Genomic DNA, 22,133 nt, shown 5'->3' on the forward strand with positions numbered 1-22,133 from the left:
GCATGCCATGCCTTTTTGGAGTAGGATTGCTGATCTAATGCCAATTTAGACTAAACTAGGAACAGTTTTACTCTGTTATAGACTGCCAAATGTATTTCAAGTAATATTTTTACAATTAGCAATCAGCTGTGAATCAGAAGGTTGTAATTCAAGTCCCAGTGCAAAGACTTGAACACATAATCCAAGGTGACACTTCAGTGCAGTACTGAGGGAATGCTGCACTGTCGGAGATGCCATTTTTCAGATGAGATGTTAAGCCAAGTCTCTATCTGCTCTTGCAGCCGTGCATAAAAGATCCCCTGGCACAACTTGAACAAGAGCAAGGGAATTCTCTCAGTATCCCGGCCCTCATTTGTTTCTCAACCAACACCACCAAAACAAATTATCTGGTAATATATCTCATTGCTGGCTCTAGGGCTTTGCTTTGTGAAAATTGGCTGCCATGTACCAATATAATAACAGTGACAGCACTTCAAAAGTACTTAATTTGCTGCAAAACATTTTGGGATGTCTTAGGATGTGAAAGCTACTAAATAAGTGTAAGTTCTTTGTCTGTGTCATCAAGCTTCTTTTGCTTGTGTGTGCGTGTGTATATAGGAAGAAAATATAGTGACCAAGAAACACTGGCACGAAAACAACCTATTAATTTAATTGTAATATTCACTAATCATTTTTCTTTAGGTATTTTCATATTTCTTGGGTTTGCAGTTCCAGCAGCATTAGTTATCTGCTTAGGAAGGTGAGTGGGACTTTGAGCATCTAATTTTGAATCTTTACATTTTCGGGGCTGTATTTTATAAGCCGGCGGCAGGCGAAAACAATGACAGCCCACCTGTGCGGGATGCACGCCAAAGAGCCACCGCGATTCCAAGCACAGCAGCTCACAGCCGCCCCTACCCCCCGTCATGTGGAGGGGGCCAGCTGCCCGTTCCTGGCAATGGCGTCAGCTGCCTGTGCGCAGTTGATGACGGCATTTTTAAATGGTTGTTAGCCCTCCCGGTAAATTTAAACCTTTAAAGAAACATTAAATGAAAGCAAATAAATACATTTCTTTTGCCCCTCCCCCACCCCCTCCCATATCAATTAAAGTAATTATTTGCCCTTTCCCCCGCAAAAACACTTCCTTCACAATTTGACCTCACCACCCCCAAAACTGCACAAACTTTCAACTATAACCGTTCCCACCATCTCTACGCCCGCGACGTTCATTTGATCCCCACCCACACCCTCACACTGATGAACTTTACCTCCTCCCCCGTCACTACCACTGTTGCGCCTCATTTCCCCAGACGGGGATCCAAAAGCTCTGCAGTGCTGGCCACCGGGCTGGAGGTTGCGGTGGTACTTCAAGAGGCAACAGGAAAGTCATTACTGCAGGTAAGTAAATTTATTTGAATATTTAAATTATGGTCCCGTCGCTAAGCAGTGGGGTGGGGGGGTTGCGGGTGGCCACCATGAGGTCTCGTCGCTGCCGGCAATATCGGGATGGGCCGGGCCAGCCTTGAGGCCCGTGGTGGGGCTCATCCGGGGCAATCTTCATGTCCCTGCCCCCTCACCCCGCCACGGATCCCGACATCAAGGCCTCTATAAAATCCAGCCCTCTTTCATTCTGGAAGACCATCTGAAGAGATCTAAATAATCAGTTTTGAGATGCATTTAATTCTGGGTCATTGGTCAATCATGTATTACTAACAGCTTCAGACTAGCATAAAAGCTGATTTGATAAATTCTCCCTCCTGGTCGGGATCTTCAAATACGGAGACTTTGTATCTGAAACTGAGGAGCCCAAACTCTCCATGAGTTTCTAGCCATTCATTTTGGACACAAAATTGTGGAGAGCGGCATCAGAATTCCTGTGATGTGCTGCAGGCAGAAGAGGCTCCTTACCAGGAGAGTGATTTTATTTCATTTAATTCATTATGACATTGCTAACAGAGAATTCTGTTCTGTTCTTTGTTTGAAACTCAGCAGCGAGTCAGTGAATAATACCAATTTATTTTGCAACTGACATTTTCTGTGGCCAATTACACCAGCGTGGAATTATTGAATTCAATATCATTATAGTTGGATTTGGCCTTATGATCGCTGGATTACTAGTCCAGTGCTATAACCAGTAGGTTACCATACATCTGAGGGTCATTAACCAAACAATGAGACAAATGGGAAATAAAGTTTAACGTTGCCAGATACAATGGCCTAGAAATTGGATTGGATTCAAACTTGACTCTGTTTCTGGTGCTCTGCGTACACCTAATGAGGCCGAAGGCAGGACCACAGCAAATTTGTTTTGCTGGCATCGTGGGGAGTGAATTCGGCCAGATTTGACACTTGCTGAGGTCCAGGGGCAATTGGGTTGCTGGTATGTGTGGGAAGCACACTCCTGCTCTTCCAGGTTCTACAATAAGGTCCATGAAAACGTGAAGACATAACCCTTCAGATGGCAGCTTGTAGTGGTCCTTTAAGAGCTGCTAGGTTTGGCTGTTAAGCACCTGAAGGAACTGACAGCAGCATGCCTGGAACGTGCAATTTTCCAAAAGAGCCTGTATTTACATATGTGTAAGACTTAACACCTGTTTCAGACACGCACACTGCACCCACGATATTTAGCAGCTAATGATGCTACCATGAAATGAGCAAGCCAGGGATCAGACTGGAATTATATCATGGACTCTTTGCAGAGCCACACTAAATTGGCCATGCAATGCAGCTACTGTCATGGACCAAGGATAGTTACTATAAATAAATACAAGTTAGAGAATGGATGCATGTCATAATTCACTATAATCTATCTGTTTCCAGTTTTAGGCAATGCAAGAGAACCAGAAGAGCAACTGAAAGACTGAATGAGTTGAACTTATGAATGAAACAAACTCTGCCGTGCAGAAAAGCTGTGACATGATTGGGGAAAAACTTAGATATTTCATTAAATTTTATATAATATATCTTGACTTTTTAAAACCTAGGGAAATATTTATTATATGGGGTAGGGTTTCCGTTTTGGCGCACATTGTGCTGTTTAACTGAAGTGAAATCATGGTTCAAGCCTTTGCTCAAACATAGCTGCAAAATCAGACATAAAGGCCAGAATTTTATGCACCTCCCACCAACCCCCACACCCTTCCCCCCCTGCACCCACACCCTGGGAGTGGCTGGAGGTGGGGTAAGAGGCGTAAAATTGCATGGGAGGCCGGGTGCTGTTCCCGTCGCCTACCTGCTCGTGCTTTCATTTTACCAGCAGCAGGGGAGGAGGCAAACAACCCACCCGCCCCAGGCCAATTGAGGCCCTTAAGGGGCCAATAAATTGCCACTTGAGAGCATCCTTCCACTGCCGCTGGAATATTGACGGCTGGACACCACTTCAACTTGGGAGGCCGTCGAGTAATATCGTGTCCAGTGGTTTTTGGGGGGGGGGGTGGGTTTGGTGGGAGGTGCATAAAATTCTGGCCTTTATGGAAGGCCCCAGCTGCCTGAGGGTGACCTGAACTGGTGCTGGACTCACAGGCACTGCAGCTGCTGGAATTGAGCTCACGGGCTGAGGAACCGGTGTCCACACTGAGTGCCCTGAGGGGAACTCCCAGCTGTGGAGGACATCCCCTCCTCTCCTCTTCCCAGAGAAGTTTGAGGGGCGGGAAAAGTCTCCTGGTTCCTGGTCCTCCTTTTGCCTTGCAACTGTTGTGTTGAGCTCATGGCCAAGGTGGTAGTGTGCAGGTCTACACACATTTGTGGGATCTGACTCTCCATGAGGGTCGCTAAACTCTTGATGGAGGAAGACGTGCTCATATGCCTGAGACATGCAAAGAACAGTACAGCACAGGAACAGGCCATTCGGCCCTCCAAGCCTGCGCCGATCTTGATGTCTACCGAAACTAACACCTTCTGCACTTCCGGGGCCCATATCCCTCTATTCCCTTCCTATTCATATATTTGTCAAGATGTCTCTTAAACGTTGCTATCGTGTCTGCTTAGCAACGTTTAAGGGACATCTTGACAAATATATGGCAGCACTTGTGCCATGGATGAACTCTTCCATTGTCTGGTCATGTCAGGGGAGTTGATGGGGGTGAGTTATGAGGGAAAGTGGCCTGTGGCTGCGATGCAGCCATGCATCTGTCAGGATGAGGTTATACCCTAGACACTCTGCTATCACTGTGATATTGCCACCCTCCCCATGTCATTTACCCTCCCATGTAGTCACATGCAATTTCTGAAAATGAGAATAGTATGGAGCACTCACCTTGGCTAATGGCAGGAGGTCATTGACCCTCTTCCTGCACTGTACCCAATTCCGGTGGGTGACCCCTTGGCTGTTGACCTCCTCTGCGATCTCTACCCAGGCTTACTTGGTTAGGTGGGAGGACCTCTTCTTGCCATCGTAGGGGAAGAGAACCTGCCTTTCCCTTGCAGCCTGAAGGAGAATCTGCAGCAAGCCATCACTGCAGCATGGGGCCACACTTTGTCTTGCCTCAGCTATCCTGTGTTATTCCCCTCAGCGGGTTGGGGGGGATGGATACAAAAATCAGTCCAGCACCATTTTCAGCTGCACAAAACTAACAATGACTTTAAGGCATGCATGAATGCAGGGCTGGCAGGCTTTAAATACAGCACCAGCACCTGTTCCAGAGTCATCTGACGCTATGATTGGCGACCCGCGTCCTATCCCGCCATGTGATTGGGGTGGAGTGGGCAGGTGGCTTGTCCCCAACATGCAAAATGGCCGCCTGCCACTTGATCACTATGGAGTGGTTGCCCATGTGACACACGGGAAAGGCACCTATTTCTGAGCCTGCCACCAGGTCCGGCAGCAGGCTCATTAAATTCAGCTAATCATGAACAAATCAACTGCGAAATCGAGGCAATCAGCTGTAGATTATCTTCTGAATTCTGAGGCCAGAAGATGGTCTTTTCCAATCTTCCTGTAGAATTTTTCAAATATACATTGTCAGCGGGTGAGGTTTCTCACCGACCACGTGCATTTGTGAGATCGTCACTCTAGTCCGAACTCTTATTTGAAAAGAAACAGAGATGATCAATGCCAAAATGCTGAAGTTTGCTCGATCTCCCCTTAATTGACATGTTAAATTTCACCTAGCATAAGAGGGCTTGCAAAGAACTTTAGCAATTACAATATAAGCACTAAGAATCAACAAGCATTGGAGGTAATTTCCCCAATATACTGGCAGGTGGGCCACTTTACCTGCCACCAGCTGACTGGAGCTAACATTAATGGGAATCCCAAAGTTTTCTATAGATATATAAATAGTAAAAGGAGGAGTGGGGACCAGAAAGGGGATTTACACATGGAGGCAGAGGGCATATCTGAGGTATTAAATGAATACTTTGCATCTGTCTTTACCAAGGAAGAAGATGCAACCCAGGCAATGGTGAAAGAGGAGGTAATTCAGACACTGGAAGGGTTTAAAATTGATAAAGAGGATGTATTAGATAGGCTGTCTGTACTTAAAGTGGATAAAGCACCAGGACTGGATGAGAAGCATCCAAGGATACTGAGGGAAGTGAGGGTGGAAACTGTGGAGACACTGCCATAATTTTTCAGTCTTCCTTACACTCGGGGGTGGTGCCAGAGGACTGGAGAACTGCAAACGTTACACCCTTTGAACGTGGCGGGGCGCCCGCATTTGCCAGCCGCCGCCGAGCCCCCGCGATATTACTTGCAGGGGCTCATTAAAATCACTGCGCCGAGCCGCCCTCCCCCTATTACGCGGGGTGAGGCGGGACAGTCGGCGCAGTGGGAGAGTTTTTGACAGCTGTGCAGCAGGTGCTGGGACCTTATTTTAAGCGCTCCAGCACCTGCTTCCTGACAGCTGTCAAAGAAATCATTACTTGACTGCTGAAGAGTGGGGTTGCTGTCAATCTGGCAGCAAAGCAGAAAATCCTGCAGAAATCCAGCAGGTCATGCAGCATCTGTGGAGAGAGAAGCAGAGTTACTTGTACAAGTTCACAGACCTGAAAGTTAAGTCTGCTTCTCTCTCCACAAATGCTGCCTGACCTGCTGAGTGACCCCAGCACTTTCTGCTTTGCTGCCACATACTTGCCCTGCTGTGTCCCAGTGTCCTGTGAAGTTGCGATCCTCTTCTACCACTCAAGTGGAACATTCCTTCTTGTAGGCGTGCCGCACCAGGGTGAATAATCTTAATTTTACACATTCCAGGACGTGAGGCTTAAATAGACCATAAAAGGTATTACAGAAGTTTACAGAGAACACACTGGCACAAATGGGAATGTGCAGGTATCACAGCACTGTAAATACGTCTTTCACTGAATGTTCCTCACCAACATGTGTGTCCTTTTCTCTGTGGGAATGATGTGTGCCAGCATGTAGCGCCAATGTCACATCCCTTTGCACCATTGGCCCTTCAGGAAAGCCAACGTATGCACTAACACCATTGCCATGCCACCATTACTCATGAGCGTCTCCATGGATTCAGTGACATGGACATTGGCTCAGTCAGCTGCTGCCTCTAACAGTTTACACAGGGATGCTGCAGATGTAGACTGGTGCACAGCAGGTGAGCGAGGGTGACGTGTGGCTTGCAGAGCTCATGTTGGTTCCTATGGAGCAGACAGCCTTTATCTGATAAGACCCTTCCGTATGTTCGTAGCTCACTGCTAGCCCTGCGTGCAGAGCCTGGGTGCCATCTGCCCTCCCAGGTGACTTTCATATTGTAGGTCCTCACTGTCCTCATAGTCCGAGGAGGAATCCTGTTGACGTCTGTCCTCATCATGCCAGGCCTGGCCCCTATTGGGTGCGTAGATGTGCAGAGCAGCAAAGAAAGGAGCTGGCCTTTTCGGTTCATAGCGCAGGGCATCAGCCTATCCATCCAGGCATTGGAGGCGCTCTTTCAGCATGCCAATCTCCTGCTTAATGGCTGCTCATGTAGCTCAGTGGCTGGCGTTGTATCTCTTCTCTGCAGCAGTGGTGGGGTCTCTCACTGGTGTCGGGAGCCATGTCTTCAAAGGATAGCCCTTATCTCCAAGAAGCCACCCCTCCATCTGAGCCAATTCAGTGAACAGCGGTGGCAGCCGGGACTGGCACAAGACCTAGGTGTCATGGCAGCTGCCTGAGAAGCGGTCACACTTTCACTGCAAGCAGCCGTGGTGAAAGGTCACCATAAAAAAACAAACCAGGCCCCTCTTCCACCCGCCCGCCCGCCCCCCCCTGCAATGATATAGAAAAGTTTCATTTTCCCTTCGCACTCCCCACCACCCCCCCCCCCCCCGCCCCCAACCAGCCGAAAACAATGCTTTGCCAGTCATGTCCTAACACCCCCAAACTGAAAAATCTTTATCTTTCAACCCATTCCCACCATCCCCTCAGCCAATGGAATCAGTTTTCTCTTCTCCCACCGCCCCCCCACTCCCGACCTGAAAATTACACTCCTCCCCACTCCCCACCAGCGTCTCACCTCGGTTCCAGGTACGGAGCGGCCACCCCCTTTATGTCATTGGGGGTGGTTGCTCCGCCCCCTCCATTTAAATGAGCCCCCCTGCGAAATATCGCAGGAGCTCAGCAGCGCAGGCAGACCACCAACTTGAAAGCGCGCCGCTGTGATTTGTGGACGCTACTAAAATTTAGGCCAGTGGGTGCTCTTCAAACTGAAGTGGATATGAGGAGTGATGTGATTGAGTAGGCTTGACAAGACAGTTGTGAGGGAGGGGTGGATGCATTACACGATGACTCTGTAACTGTACTCACCTTTCCTGGTTAGGTCATTAAAGCACTTCCTGCACTTGATCCAGCTACGGGCCACAACACTCCTGCTGCTCAGCCACCTCTAACCACTCCGTCTTTGTCTCAGCAACAAGCTTCTCTTTGCGTTGCTGGGGAACAAGCGATGTGCCTTTGGAAGATCCCATGTCCATTTTATACAATTGCTGTCACTTGCAAAATTTCTCAACTCCTCCAAGTTCCATCTTTGAATTAGCCCTTAATAAACTTGAGTTGAGATTGCATCAAGAGTGTGCACACTTCACTGACATAAGACCGACCGGTCAGGTGATAGTGAGTATACCTGAACACTGTAAGTAAATTTTGTCTATTGTGGTTTTATTCAATAAAGAGCATTGAGAATGGGTTTGCAACCAAATTCTGGTGTTGGTGTCTCATCTTGTAATTGTAGTGTTTAAGAAAGGGAATTGAACAGCCACACGTCAGGGACGTGTAACCCGGGCGGGGTGGGGGACACAGGAATTCTTCCTGCAAGTCATAGAATCATAATGGCACAGAAGGAGGACATATAGCTCATTGAGTCCATGCCGGCCCTCTGTAGAGCAATCCATTCAGTCCCATCCCCATTCTATCACCATAGCCCTGGAAGTTTATTTCCCTCGAGTGCCCATCCAATTTCCTTTTGAAATCATTGATTGTCTCCACTCTCAGCACCCTGGTAGACAGTTCCAGGTCATTATCACTTGCTGCATAAAAAAGTTCTTCCTCACTTTTGCCCTGTATCTCTTGCCCAAAACTTAAAAATCTGTGTCCCCTGCTCCTTGTACCATCACCTATTGGGAGCAGCTTTTCTTTGTCTATGTTATCTAAACCTGTAATGATCTTGTTCACTTCTGCCAAATATCCCCTCAACCTTCTTTGCTCCAGGAGGAACAGCCCCAGCTTCTCCAACCCAACCTTGAAGCTAAACTGCCTCATACCTGGAACCATTCTGGTAAATCTCCTCTACTCTCTCTCAAGGACCCTAACATCCTTCCTAAAGTGCAGTGGCTAGAACTGGACACAATTTCTGGTTGTGGCCTAACCAGAGCATTATAAAATTTTGTACTCAATGCCTTAGTTTATGAAGCCCTGAAGTGATTTATGACTTTAACCCCTTGTAGGGACTAAACCAAATCAGGAGCACATCCCCACAAATCTCCCTTAATCAAGTTCAAACCAGACAAATTCTCAGGCACTTATTTGGGTCCAAAGAATTGCACTAACTTTCCCTCAAAGAAAGAAAACCAACAGACAATTTTACCATCTTTCGGATAGTCAACTTCCAATATTTTTATGGCTAAGTCATAAATATCTCAGATATTATAAGGGTCTGGGAAACTCTCTTCAATACATATCTCTCCACTTAAAGAGATACAGAGAGGGAGTTCTTGTAGTTGTATACAGAATGCTACATGAGACGATTTATTAACTTTTATATATTTATTCAAGAATTTAACATGCAATAAACTTCTTTAGTGGATAAGTATATCACAATATAAAATATTACTGAGAGATGTAACCCATATTCTTATTTCTAACACAGAATCCACCTTGCTAATGTTACAGCAAAATTATCTTAGAATATCCAGATTATCCATCAAAATTTAAAGTAAACTTGTATCTTAAATGCCATGTAGTTGAGAAGCATTGTTGAGGATACAACACTTCCAAGTGTCTGCGGCAGAACCTTGTATTTTTATACTATTTCTAAGGTGTCATATGACTTTTGCATTAGATGTGACCTTTCTGTGTTCCCTTTTAAAATCTATGTCTTTAATGTTTTACTGGAATTTGAAATTTGTGAGCTTTTATCTGGTCAAAATGTTTATAATTGTGTTTACCTGACCTCTCTTGTTCCTGTGAGTACATTCCATTTATTGCTAATTACCCTTTCCATGGTACCCATAGCAACCTCCGGAGCTGACCTGTCTGAACAACAACGCCACAAACCAAATTAAGTTTTATTGCTACCTCTTACTGAGGTCACACAGGATATTTCAATGTGTGTGTTTATCTTTCAAGTCCCTGGTAACAGCAATTCTATTCTAACATAGACTTTGAAATGTTTAACTCTACCATCTTAAAGGGGAATTTCAGTGAGCTCTGAAAACTAACCATTTATTCAATCTTTAACTCTAAAGGCACAATACACTGACTATTTCCAAATTCTACTTAATCAAGCCTATTATACCTATATTCCTTCACAGCCCAAGATCCCATTTGCTTTGCTAATTACTCTCTGAATAGATCCCCACCTTCAAAGATCTTTGCACATGAGCTCCCAGGTCCCTCTGTCCCTGTACTGTGTACAATAGTACTGTGCTATTAAACCTATATTGCCTCTCCCTATCACTTCTGACAAAATGAATCCCCTCACATTTTCCTGTATTAAATTCCATCTGACACTAGTCTGCCTATCTATGCCCTGTTACAGTCGATTGGTATTATCCTCACTGTCTGCCTCACCTCTAAGTTTGGTATCATTGGCAAATTTTGAACTTTTACTTGAATATTCCAATATCATGCACGAGGACACCCAGAACCCTCTGCACCGAAGCACTCTGAAGTTTCTCTCCATTTAGATAATAAATTGCCTTTCTATTCTTCTGACCAATATGGATAACCTCACACTTATCCACTTTAAATTCCATCTGCCAATGTTTGGCCCATTCACCTAACCTATCCATATCCATTTGTAAATTTCTTATTGCTTTATTTCAACTTACTAACCCACGTATTTTCATGTCATCTGCAAATTTGACTATAGTACCTTCTATCCCTGCATCCAAGTCATTAATATATATTGTAAATAGTTGGAGCCTGAGGACTGAACCCTGTGACACCCCACTAGTTACATCTTGCCAACCAGAAAAAGGACCCATTTATCCCGACTCTCTGTTTTCTGTTGGTTAGCCAATCCTCTATCCAAGCTAATAAATTGCCCCGAACCCCATGTGATCTTACCTTGTGTATTAACCTTTTGTGCGGCACCTTATCAAATGCCTTCTGGAAGTCCAGATATACTACATCTACCGGATCCCCATTATCCACTTTACTTGTTAACGTCTTCGAAGAACTCTAGAAAATTAGTCAAACATGATTTACCCTTCATAAAACCATGCTGACTCTGATGGATTGCGTATTGACTTTCTAAATGTCCTGTTATTACTTCCTTAATAATGGATTCTAACAATTTCCCAATGACAGATGTTAAACTAACTGGTCTATAGTTTCCTATTTTCTGCCTCCTTCCCTCTTTGAATAAGGGCATTATATGAGTATTTTTCCAATCCACTGGAACCTTTCCCGTATCCAGGGAATTTTGGAATATTATAACCAATGGATCCACTATCTCCGCTGCTACTTCCTTTAAGACCCTAGGATGTAGGCCATCAGGCCCTGGGGATTTGTCTGCCTTCAAGCTCAGTACTTTTTCCCTAGTGATGATGATTGTTCTAAGTTCCTCCCTTTCTATGACCTCTGCATTACCTGTTACTATTGGGATGGTGCTAGTGTCCTCCACAATGAAAACTGAGGCAAAATACTGATTTACTGTCTCCCACATTTCTGCGTTCCCCACTATTAACTCCCCGGTCACATCCTCCAAGGGATCAACATTCACTTTAGCTACTCTCTTCCCTTTTATATACTTATAGAAGCTTTTGCTATCCGTTTTTATATTTTGCACTAGTATAATAATCAAGAGTGCCAAGAGTGCCAAGCCTGCTATACTCTCAGCACTACATGAACTGCTATGCCTGTGCTGGGACGAGGGAGCAGTACCCCAGGACATGCGCGATGCCAACATCATCACCCTCTATAAAAACAAAGGTGACCGCGGTGACTGCAACAACTACCGTGGAATCTCCCTGCTCAGCATAGTGGGGAAAGTCTTTGCTCGAGTCGCTCTGAACAGGCTCCAGAAGCTGGCCGAGCGCGTCTACCCTGAGGCACAGTGTGGCTTTCGTGCAGAGAGATCGACTATTGACATGCTGTTCTCCCTTCGTCAGATACAGGAGAAATGCCGTGAACAGCAGATGCCCCTCTACATTGCTTTCATTGATCTCACCAAAGCCTTTGACCTCGTCAGCAGACGTGGTCTCTTCAGACTACTAGAAAAGATCGGATGTCCACCAAAGCTACTAAGTATCATCACCTCATTCCATGACAATATGAAAGGCACAATTCAACATGGTGGCTCCTCATCAGAGCCCTTTCCTATCCTGAGTGGTGTGAAACAGGGCTGTGTTCTCGCACCCACACTTTTTGGGATTTTCTTCTCCCTGCTGCTTTCACATGCGTTCAAATCCTCTGAAGAAGGAATTTTCCTCCACACAAGATCAGGGGGCAGGTTGTTCAACCTTGCCCGTCTAAGAGCGAAGTCCAAAGTACGGAAAGTCCTCATCAGAGAACTCCTCTTTGCTGACGATGCTGCTTTAACATCTCACACTGAAGAATGCCTGCAGAGTCTCATCGACAGGTTTGCGTCTGCCTGCAATGAATTTGGTCTAACCATCAGCCTCAAGAAAACGAACATCATGGGGCAGGATGTCAGAAATGCTCCATCCATCAATATTGGCGACCACGCTCTGGAAGTGGTTCAAGAGTTCACCTACCTAGGCTCAACTATCACCAGTAACCTGTCTCTAGATGCAGAAATCAACAAGCGCATGGGTAAGGCTTCCACTGCTATGTTCAGACTGGCCAAGAGAGTGTGGGAAAATGGCGCACTGACACGGAACACAAAAGTCCGAGTGTATCAGGCCTGTGTCCTCAGTACCTTGCTCTACGGCAGCGAGGCCTGGACAACGTATGCCAGCCAAGAGCGACGTCTCAATTCATTCCATCTTCGCTGCCTTCGGAGAATACTTGGCATCAGGTGGCAGGACTATATCTCCAACACAGAAGTCCTTGAAGCGGCCAACATCCCCAGCTTATACACACTACTGAGTCAGCGGCGCTTGAGATGGCTTGGCCATGTGAGCCGCATGGAAGATGGCAGGATCCCCAAAGACACATTGTACAGCGAGCTCGCCACTGGTATCAGACCCACCGGCCGTCCATGTCTCCGTTATAAAGACGTCTGCAAACGCGACATGAAATCGTGTGACATTGATCACAAGTCGTGGGAGTCAGTTGCCAGCATTCGCCAGAGCTGGCGGGCAGCCATAAAGACAGGGCTAAATTGTGGCGAGTCGAAGAGACTTAGTAGTTGGCAGGAAAAAAGACAGAGGCGCAAGGGGAGAGCCAACTGTCCAACAGCCCCAACAAACAAATTTCTCTGCAGCACCTGTGGAAGAGCCTGTTACTCCAGAATTGGCCTTTATAGCCACTCCAGGCGCTGCTTCACAAACCACTGACCACCTCCAGGCGCGTATCCATTGTCTCTCGAGATAAGGAGGCCCAAAAGAAAAGAGTATTCTTTCATAATTTACCTTTGCTCTTTTTATTACTTTTTTAGTAACCCTTTGTTGATCTTTAAAAGTTTCCCAATCTTCCAGCCTGCCACTGGCCTTTGCAATATGGTATGCCTTAGTTTTTGTCTTTATGTTATCCTTAACTTCCTTACTTAGCCATGGATGTTTTTCCCCCTCTTGCAATCTTTCTTCCTCTCTGGAATATATTTTAGTTGGGAAGAATTGAATATCTCCTTAAACATCTGACACGGCTCATTAACTGTCCTACCTTTTAGTCTTCCTGCCCAGTCCACTAAGGCCAAATCTGTCCTCATGCCTATGTTTAACTCCAGAATGTTAGTGTGGGACTCCAGTTTCTCGCCCTCAAACTGAATTTGAAATTCTAGCATGCTATGATCATTCTTCCCTGGATGATCCTTAATAATGAGATCATTAATTAATCCCACCTCATTACATAATCCCAAATCTAGAATAGCCTGCTCCCTGGTTGGTTCCACAACATATGGCTCCAAAAAACAATCTCTAATACATTCAATGAACTCTCCCTTGAGGCTACCCTTGCCAATTTGATTAATCCAGTCTATATGCATATTAAAATCACCCATGCTCATTGCCATGCCTTTCTTACAAGCCCCCAGTATTTCCTGGTTTATACTGTGCCCCACTGCAGAGCTATTGTTTGGGGACCTATAGATTACTTTTGATGGCCCCATGTTGATATGAGGACTGTTCACACTCTATTCTGGTGAAGGGTAGTTGGAGATGTAGAGTCTGGGAGTGTCTTTGTTTTAGCTCATTTTGTGTATAGTTCACATCTATGTGTGATAAGCTGTCTCATTTACATGTAGACAGGGTTAATTGGTTTTTAGTTCTAGTAGACATGGATGTGTATTGTAGTGCAGGAGGTGGTATTTGTCATGTGACTGTCCTCCATCTTGTTAACAGCAAATGTACCAGTCTTTTAAAATTGTTCTAATTTTTTAACTTTTCAGTTTATTGTTTTGTATTTTCATCACTCACTTCTCATAAGCGTGACACTTCTTTAAAATCCATATACACAACATCCATTACATTGCCTTCATCAACCTTATTTTTTATTTTTTTATTTAGAGATACAGCACTGAAACAGGCCCTTCGGCCCACCGAGTCTGTGCCGACCAGCAACCACCCATTTATACTAATCCTACATTAATCCCATATTCTCTACCACATCCCCACCATTCTCCTACCACCTACCTACACTAGGGGCAATTTACAATGGCCAATTTACCTATCAACCTGCAAGTCTTTGGAGGTGGGAGGAAACCGGAGCACCCGGCGGAAACCCACGCAGACACAGGGAGAACTTGCAAACTCCGCACAGGCAGTACCCAGAACTGAACCCGGGTTGCTGGAGCTGTGAGGCTGCGGTGCTAACCACTGCGCTGTGTTATTTCATCAAAAAGTTCAATTTGATTAGTCAAACATGATCTGCCTTTTACAAATCCTTGCTGGCTCTCCTTTAATTAACTCAAACCTCTCCAAGTGCCTGTTGATTTTTCCTCGATTAGTATCTCTAATGATGTTAAACTAACCAGTCTGTAGCTGCTAGAAATGTCTTTACACTTTCTGTTGAATAAGGGTGTCACATTTGCCACTTTCCAATGCTCTAGTACCTCCTCTGTATCTTGGGAAGTTTGGGAGATTATAGCAAGCCCTCCTGTGAGAGATGTGTTGGAGAGGATTGTTTGGTCAACCTTGTCAAAGGCTGCAGGCAGGCACGAAGGATGAAGCAAATCAAGAAGGATGAGGAGGGATAATTTACCATGGTCACAAGCATATAGGAAGTCATTTGTGACTTTGATAAGAAATGTGATTTTTATTGTTAAAAATATGGTAACATGTTAATGGAGGTGGAACACAAACACTGCTGCATGATACGGCTGTAAAGTGATCCTGTTGGAACTCCTCCCGTTTACTGTAGAAATCCAGATACGTCTGTTGTATTGACTAGAATAGCCATCATAGACATCAGCACCTCAGGAAAATTGCAAATTGATTAAACGGCAAACATCAATTAAGGTAAACAGAAGGCTCATCAACGACAATGTGAGTGAGATGAGCTACTAAATGGCAGTCACGACTCACATCTAGTCATTCGTCATTCTTGACTTTATGTTAATTTCTGTCAAGACATTTGATAAAGTACCACCTAATAAACTGGTTAGCAACACTAAAGCACATGAGATTAATGGGGCAGTGGCAGGCAGTACTGTGATGAGGATAAGCTCTGTATCCAGACTCTTTAATGACTTGTAGCTTCAGTACATTCAAGCAGTAGAGGCTATGAGTCCCACCAACCCACCCTCCTTGTCCAATGCCTCAAGATTCATCAAACTGCATCTTAATTTTTCCAAGACTATCAACTTCTCTGGGCTATCGATCCCACCATTCACCACCCACCATGATATGGTTTGGTGATAGGGTAGGATAGGGAGGTTACTGTTGCTGGCCCTCAGGAGGCAGCAATGATTGACTCAATGGGTTCTTCAGGGGATGCCAAGAGAGGCACAGAGGGAAGCTGTAGGCTTAACCAAGAGAGGGTCAAACCTGAGATGGCGGCAGGCGAATAGGATTTAAAGAGTGTTGAAGGGTTGGAGAAGGGATTTGGAGAGCAGAGTACCCAAGAGGGGAGAAATGAAAGGAGGCACAGTGACAAGAGAAAGGGGCCTAGGAGAGTGAGAAGAAAGGAGAAATAGAAGTGATGGGAAATGGTTCAGAGCAGAGGCAAAAAAGTGTACGTGCATGGACAAAGGGAAACTCAAGTTATATAGGCATCATTACATAGCAAGGTTAAACTCGGTTGGTCGTGGTAATGAGAAAGAAGCTATTTTGAAGGGTTGAGTATTAGATGATGCACTGCTAGAAGTATTTCCATAGGAATCAAGAGCCAGGAGGTTTTCAGATTCAATCTCCGGCAGAAACATAACATAAAAGTTGGAGGTCATGATGAAATTCAGAAGCTGCAGAGAAATGGACAATGGCCCAGGAAAATGAATTTCTGGCTGAACAGACATAAGCGTGACAGATAACACAAAGTCGCAGCAGATAATACAATGTCCAGTGGAGTAGTGTAGATTTAATGTCAGAGAAGTACAGGAATTTGGAAACCAAATTTGAGCATGGTAGGGGTTGGGAGGTGTGCATAAGTAACTTTAACCTTGGCACTTGAACTTGTAGTTAGGGCTAAAATTCACCCACTATTAGAACCAGAGGAAATTAAACAATGGAAGGGAGGCGATTGTGGAAAAAAAGGGAAAAGGATGGCAATGGATGGCCAAGGATAGAGCTGTTCAGCAAAGGAATTCCCTGGGGAGCTGCAGCACAGGAACTGTGTAACCACTCACAAAGTTAAACAATTCTGATATTAACACAATAAACTTTAGATATTAATCAAGATATTTAAAGCAAGATAATCTCATTTACATCAAGGTGCTTGCTGTTCCTCAGGATGTTTACTCTCGATGCTGTTTTGGTTTGGTGGAGCTTTCAAAGGTCATGGTGGAGATGGCAAAGTGAAATGTTTAAAGGTCGTGCCAAAGGAACAGACATCTGTTCAGGTGTGCTGACGTTGCTGCGTGGACTGCATGCAGTAATCCAGTCGCTCCACAGAGTTGTACAAATGTGTGGTGCTGCACATGCTCAAGGGTGCATGCTGTAACGCGGCTATTAGTCGAGTGCTTTCAAAAAGCCTTAGATGAGTTGACAGTTGAGACCTATGCGACGAGTAGACAGATTTTGGGTTGGAAAATAATCCATTCCATAGACACTGACTCCAACCTTCTCCCTGGAAACTGTCCGAGACTGAACCAGACTGATTGCAACCTTGGTGTCATATTTGACCCTGAGAGGAGCTTCCGAGTACAAGCCCTCACCATCCCTAAGTCTGCCTATTTCCATCTTTGCAACATCGCCCAACTCTGCCCCTGTTCAGCTCCTCCATGCCTTAGTTGCCTCTAGACTTGACTATTCTAATGATCTGTTGGCCAGCCTCACATCTTCCACCCTTCATAAACTTGAGGTCATGTATGAGACAGTAATATTTTTAACAAAGTAATTCATGACAACGCTACTTCATCGGACACGTCATCAGGATGCGCTGCGGTGCGCACATGCGCAGACGGTCTCATGCCCCCTGCGCATGCGCTGCGGTCCGGCTTACCAGGACCGCTTTGCGCATGCGCAGATGACGCGTACGCGCATGCGCACACAGTCTCTTCATCTCTGCGCGTGCGCTGCGGTCCGACCTGCCGGTAAGGTTGCGCGCATGCGCAGATGACGTCATCGCGTTATTTCGTCTTCCTCGCCAACGCGCCAGTTTGGCCTCTGCGCATGCGTCAAAGCTTCGGCGCGACTTTTTGAAAGTGGAAGGAGGGGAGGTTTCGTCGGGCATCTTATCTGAATTATTTATTCGTTTTGGAGACTTGCTTCATTTTTATTTGACACAGGAGATTGTTCCAAGGTAAGTTGCTCTGCCTTTGAAGTTGCTCTGAAAACATTTCCATTGTCTGGGCCATCGCATGTTCTCCAGTCCCTGTTGTGAGTTGCTCTGAAAACATTTCCATTGTCTGGGCCACCGCATGTTCTCCAGTCCCTGTTGTGAGTTGCTCTGAAAACATTTCCATTGTCTGGGCCACCGCATGGAGCAGGATGAAGGCACAGTGACTGTGATTTCTGGCGCCAAACAGTACACACTGCAGATACATGATGGCCAGGCTACCTGCATCTGCATCTTCTCCATTCAGACTTTGTTGCCCTGCAAACATGCTGTTGTTGTGCAGAGGCAGCTGGGTCTGCCTTTGGACAGGGTCGCCCCCAATTGTCGCTGGCGTGCATCTCAGACACCAACGACGACAGGCATGGCTGCTGCCATTGTGATTACAGAGGAACAGCCAAGGCCCCTCAGCCACAATGAGAAATACCGCTTGCTTTCAGATCAAATGTACCAGCTACAACAGGCCGTTCTGCAGAGTGCAACGGCAGCATTCATGAGGAGACTGGACTGGCTGCGGCAACAGACTCTCTGCTGGCAGCAAGGACTGGCTGATGAGATGGAGCCATTTACTATGCCCAACAATTGCCCGGAAGCACCTTCGGATGGAGGTGGCCGCGCGCTGGACATCAGTCACGTGTCACAAACCCTGGATCCTGAGCGTCTCACTCCCTGGCCTAATGATCTGATGGACCATACATATGCCTGCCTGTTCAAATCTCCACTTCCCCTACCTGTGGTACCCTCTCCTTGCTGCTCAGTTACACAGTCACCTGCTCCTACACCCATCAGGGCAGTGCACATGGACACACAGTTACCTGCTCCTACACCCATCAGGGCAGTGCTCATGGGCACACAGTTACCTGCTCCTACACCCATCAGGGCAGTGCTCATGGACACACAGCCACCTGTTTCCCCATCCGATGTTGAAACAACCATGCAGAGCCTTGTGAGACTCCGCAATTGCCAGTTGCTGTCTGTCAAGCAGAGAGGGCGTCCAAAGGGGTCAAGCACTTGGGGAACATTCAGCAAGAAGAGACTGAGCACTAAAAGAAACAAGCATGCCGTGTCCAGTGGTAGTAGAAATGTGAATGCTCTTGCTGTGAACACAACTGGTGATAGTAGTAGGCAGGATTAAATGGGAATGGATGGGAAGACGCACGAGTAACATAACCACTAGCAGGGAACTGCTGGGCTAAATGGCCAGCTTTATGTTCATAGCCCAAATGAAATGTGCTTCTTTTCCAGCACCCTCACATCATTCATGTTTTCCCTGAGAGCAGCATTGAACCATCACGAGATAGGGGCAGTAACATCATCCTGCCTCCTACAGCTGAGGTGGGTACTAAGTGATTCATTGGCGGTGTTATCAGTACATGCCTTTACCGCAGAACACAAAGCATTCTCAACAGTAATTTCATTGGAGGGAGGGAAGCTCTGACACTGATGTTCTTTCCTTATTTTCTTTCATGTAAAACGTGCCCTTGAGAAAACAATCCTCGACACTTAAGGACGGCATTCAAGGAAAGGAGGCAGTGCGGGAGAGGACGCAAGGATGTGCTGATTCCTGCACCTGAGGTGGGTAATAAGTGCTTCATTGGCAACGTTATCAATTGGTGCCTTCACTGCAGAACTTAAAAAGGTGTGCACAACAGTAATTTCAGTGGATGGAGGGAGGTAAGCTCTGACTCTGATTTGCTTTATTTCTTTTCATGTAAAACATGCCGTCGAGAAAACAATCCTTGAGACTTAAGGTCAGCATTCAAGCAACGAAGGCAACTGGATCATGCTGCGGAGCTCATCACGATGTGGAAAGGAACATTGCATTTATGGATGAATTGGGAATGCACATTGGGATGCGCTTGGGGAACATTCACCAAGAATAGACTGAGCTCAGACTCTTGTGACTTTGCCTTCTTCACATGGACAATACAGTAGTGGAATAGAGAGCCATGCGTTTATTCACCACAAGGCTCTCCAGGAACAATCTCTTTAGCTGTGCATAGCAGAGACCCGGCCTGTCTGTCTCACGGGAATGCTGGACACAACACTCATGTATCCATGCACAGCAGTTCCTCGGATACTTAATGAACTTAATAAAACTTTTCAATAATTAAACCCAGAATTGTTGAGGTTTTGTTTTGCATGCTATTTCCCCGACTTTGCAACTGCACTTCAGATATTCAACTATGGTGGGGGGGTAGAGGGAGGGGTGGGTGAAGAGGGGGAGGGGTGGGGAGTGCGGGGAGGGGTGGGGAGAGGGAGCATGCAAAATGCAGGGACCAAACAGTTGCAATGCCTGAAGTATTGTGGAGAAGTAGAGAAAGCAACTGGGTAGGGGAGAAAGCAACTGGATTGGGCATCCGCAGCTGGAGGGAACGGCTGAATGGAGAGGGCCGGAAGCGAGAGGCCGTTGAGAGCCGCGGGGAGCGAGCGTGCGAAGACCTTGGTGTCACCGGGTCCAGGGACTGGCCAGTAAGTCTTTTGCTGTTGTGTTTATGGCGCATGCACAGAAAAAGGCACTCCTCTTCCGTTCCGCTTCTCCCCCCTCCACTCTCTCCCCTTTCTCCCTCTCCCCCCAGCTCTCTCCCTCCCCCCTTCCTTGCCCCTCCCTCTCCCTCTTTCTCCCCCCCTCCCTCTTTCTCCCCCCCCTCCCTCTTTCTCTCCCCCTCCCCCTCTCCCTTTCTCTCCCTCTTTCTCCCCCTCCCTCTTTCCCCCTCTCCCTCTTTCTCCCCCTCTTTCTCCCCCCTCCCTCTTTCTCCCCCCCTCCCCCCCCTCGCCCCCCGGCACTGCTACCGCTGGTCTCCCCGTGCTGCTGTCCCCGGCCCCCGCGCTGCTCTCCCCGGGCCCCGTGCTGCTGTCCCCGGCCCCCGCGCTGATCTCCCCGGCCCCCGCGCTGATCTCCCCGGCCCCCGCGCTGCTCTCCCCGGCCCCCGCGCTGCTCTCCCCGGCCCCCGCGCTGATCTCCCCGGCCTCCGCGCTGATCTCCCCGGCACGCTCCACTCTCTCACTCCGGCCATTGTATACTGCCACGTGTTTGTCAGGTTTCATCTCTGTGATTCTTTGAACAGCGCCATCTTTAGTCCTGGCAGCTGCTACAGTCGCAAGCTGTGACGTTTTCGTGGCACATGCTGTATTTGCGCATCTGCCAAAACCACGCCACCTACCGATCGCGTTGTCAACAATTGCGGTCTATTTTTAATTTGTGGTTGAGACTTGTGAGACTATCCAACCCAGTAGCATTTATAGTTTAAATGAAATAAAGGAAGCTGTGCTGTATACAGGTGTACAGAAAACTGACCTAATCTAACCAGCATACATTGTGAAGGCCAAAAGGGCTTTGAGCTAAAGTAACCTGTTAACAGCTGCAAGCTGTCTTCATTAAAAATAAACAAAGTCACTGGTGAAAAAACACTTTAAGGCTATGGAATGTTTAACAAAAAGCAGAAAAGTCATAAAAATTGCGTTGAAACCTATAAACAGACATACTTCAAAGCAATGGTTTGCTTTGATGCTGAATTAGAACTTTGGAAAAAAATTCATGTGCGGAAAAACATGGAGCTATGGTATCTGAAAACATGAAGATAATAGATCATGTTTTAAAGGTTGCTAATTTAACTGCCCTATGTGGTCCATAGTGTTTTGAAAAGCTGCAAGAGAGTGACAGAGACTTAAGCTGATTGATAATGTCAGAGTTTGCCTTCTTTTGAAATGCAGAGAAGCTAGAAATTCTCTAAGCAACAGCATGTAGGAAATCAATAATTTAAAGGACTCTGATTTTGTTTAATTGCCCTGTGGTTTTAAAATGTGTGTGTGTGACCAGGAAAGGATAAAGATCTTGAAGGCATCTGCAACATCCACCAGAGATGAAGAAATTACTGAAAGAAATATAAACATATGCTCATCATCAAGACAGTTTGAACAAAGAATTAGATGCCTCATTGGACTTAAGGTGTAGCTTAAGGTGTATTTTGATAGGACAGTATGAAGTGGTCAATGAAACATCCTGCCCACCTTGGGAAAAAAAGGTATAAAAATCATTGCAAAGAGTGATTCGGTGCTTAAGTCAGGTAGCTTGGTCAACTACTGCAGAGAACGATTGGCAGGGAAGTGACTGCTCGCTGGGTGATCATGTATGTATAATTCTTTGTAATGTATTTGTGGGTAATGGGTGTATTGTTAGTGGGTGTTTTGTATTGTTAGCTAGTATTCCTACTGAACCTAGTAAAGCTGTTAGTATTTAATTTGAGCTTTGAATGTTGTCTCCTTATATCTCCTAATTCTCATGTTCGAACCATGGAGTGACCAGTCAAGGGGAAAATGTTACATCATCCAAAACAGTTGCCATATCCTAACTCACACCAAGTCCTGTTCACCATCACCCCTGTGCTTGCTGATGTACATTATCCAACAACACCTCAATTTTAAAATTCTTTTCCTTGTTTTCAAATCCTTC

At 46.1% G+C, this 22,133-nt stretch overlaps 1 protein-coding gene across 4 annotated transcripts in view; it reads left to right on the forward strand.

Moving 5' to 3' along the window:
- The window catches only part of LOC137384085 (uncharacterized), a 55,628-nt gene extending 35,833 nt beyond the window's left edge, over positions 1–19,795 (forward strand). Inside the window, exons 8-9 of one of the 4 annotated variants that reach the window (XM_068057678.1) lie at positions 682–739; positions 18,926–19,795. In XM_068057678.1, coding sequence (XP_067913779.1) covers positions 682–739; positions 18,926–19,118 — 251 coding nt within the window. In that variant the 3' untranslated portion in view covers positions 19,119–19,795. Of the gene's footprint in view, positions 1–681; positions 740–2,799; positions 2,941–7,727; positions 8,270–18,925 lie in introns of those variants that run through there. The other 3 variants (XM_068057688.1, XM_068057697.1, XM_068057703.1) reach the window with 3 other exon arrangements.
- The last annotated feature ends 2,338 nt before the right edge of the window (positions 19,796–22,133 follow it).

The sequence above is a fragment of the Heterodontus francisci genome, chromosome 2 (genome assembly GCF_036365525.1).
Source record: "Heterodontus francisci isolate sHetFra1 chromosome 2, sHetFra1.hap1, whole genome shotgun sequence".
In the NCBI taxonomy this organism is placed as follows: Eukaryota; Metazoa; Chordata; class Chondrichthyes; order Heterodontiformes; family Heterodontidae; genus Heterodontus; species Heterodontus francisci.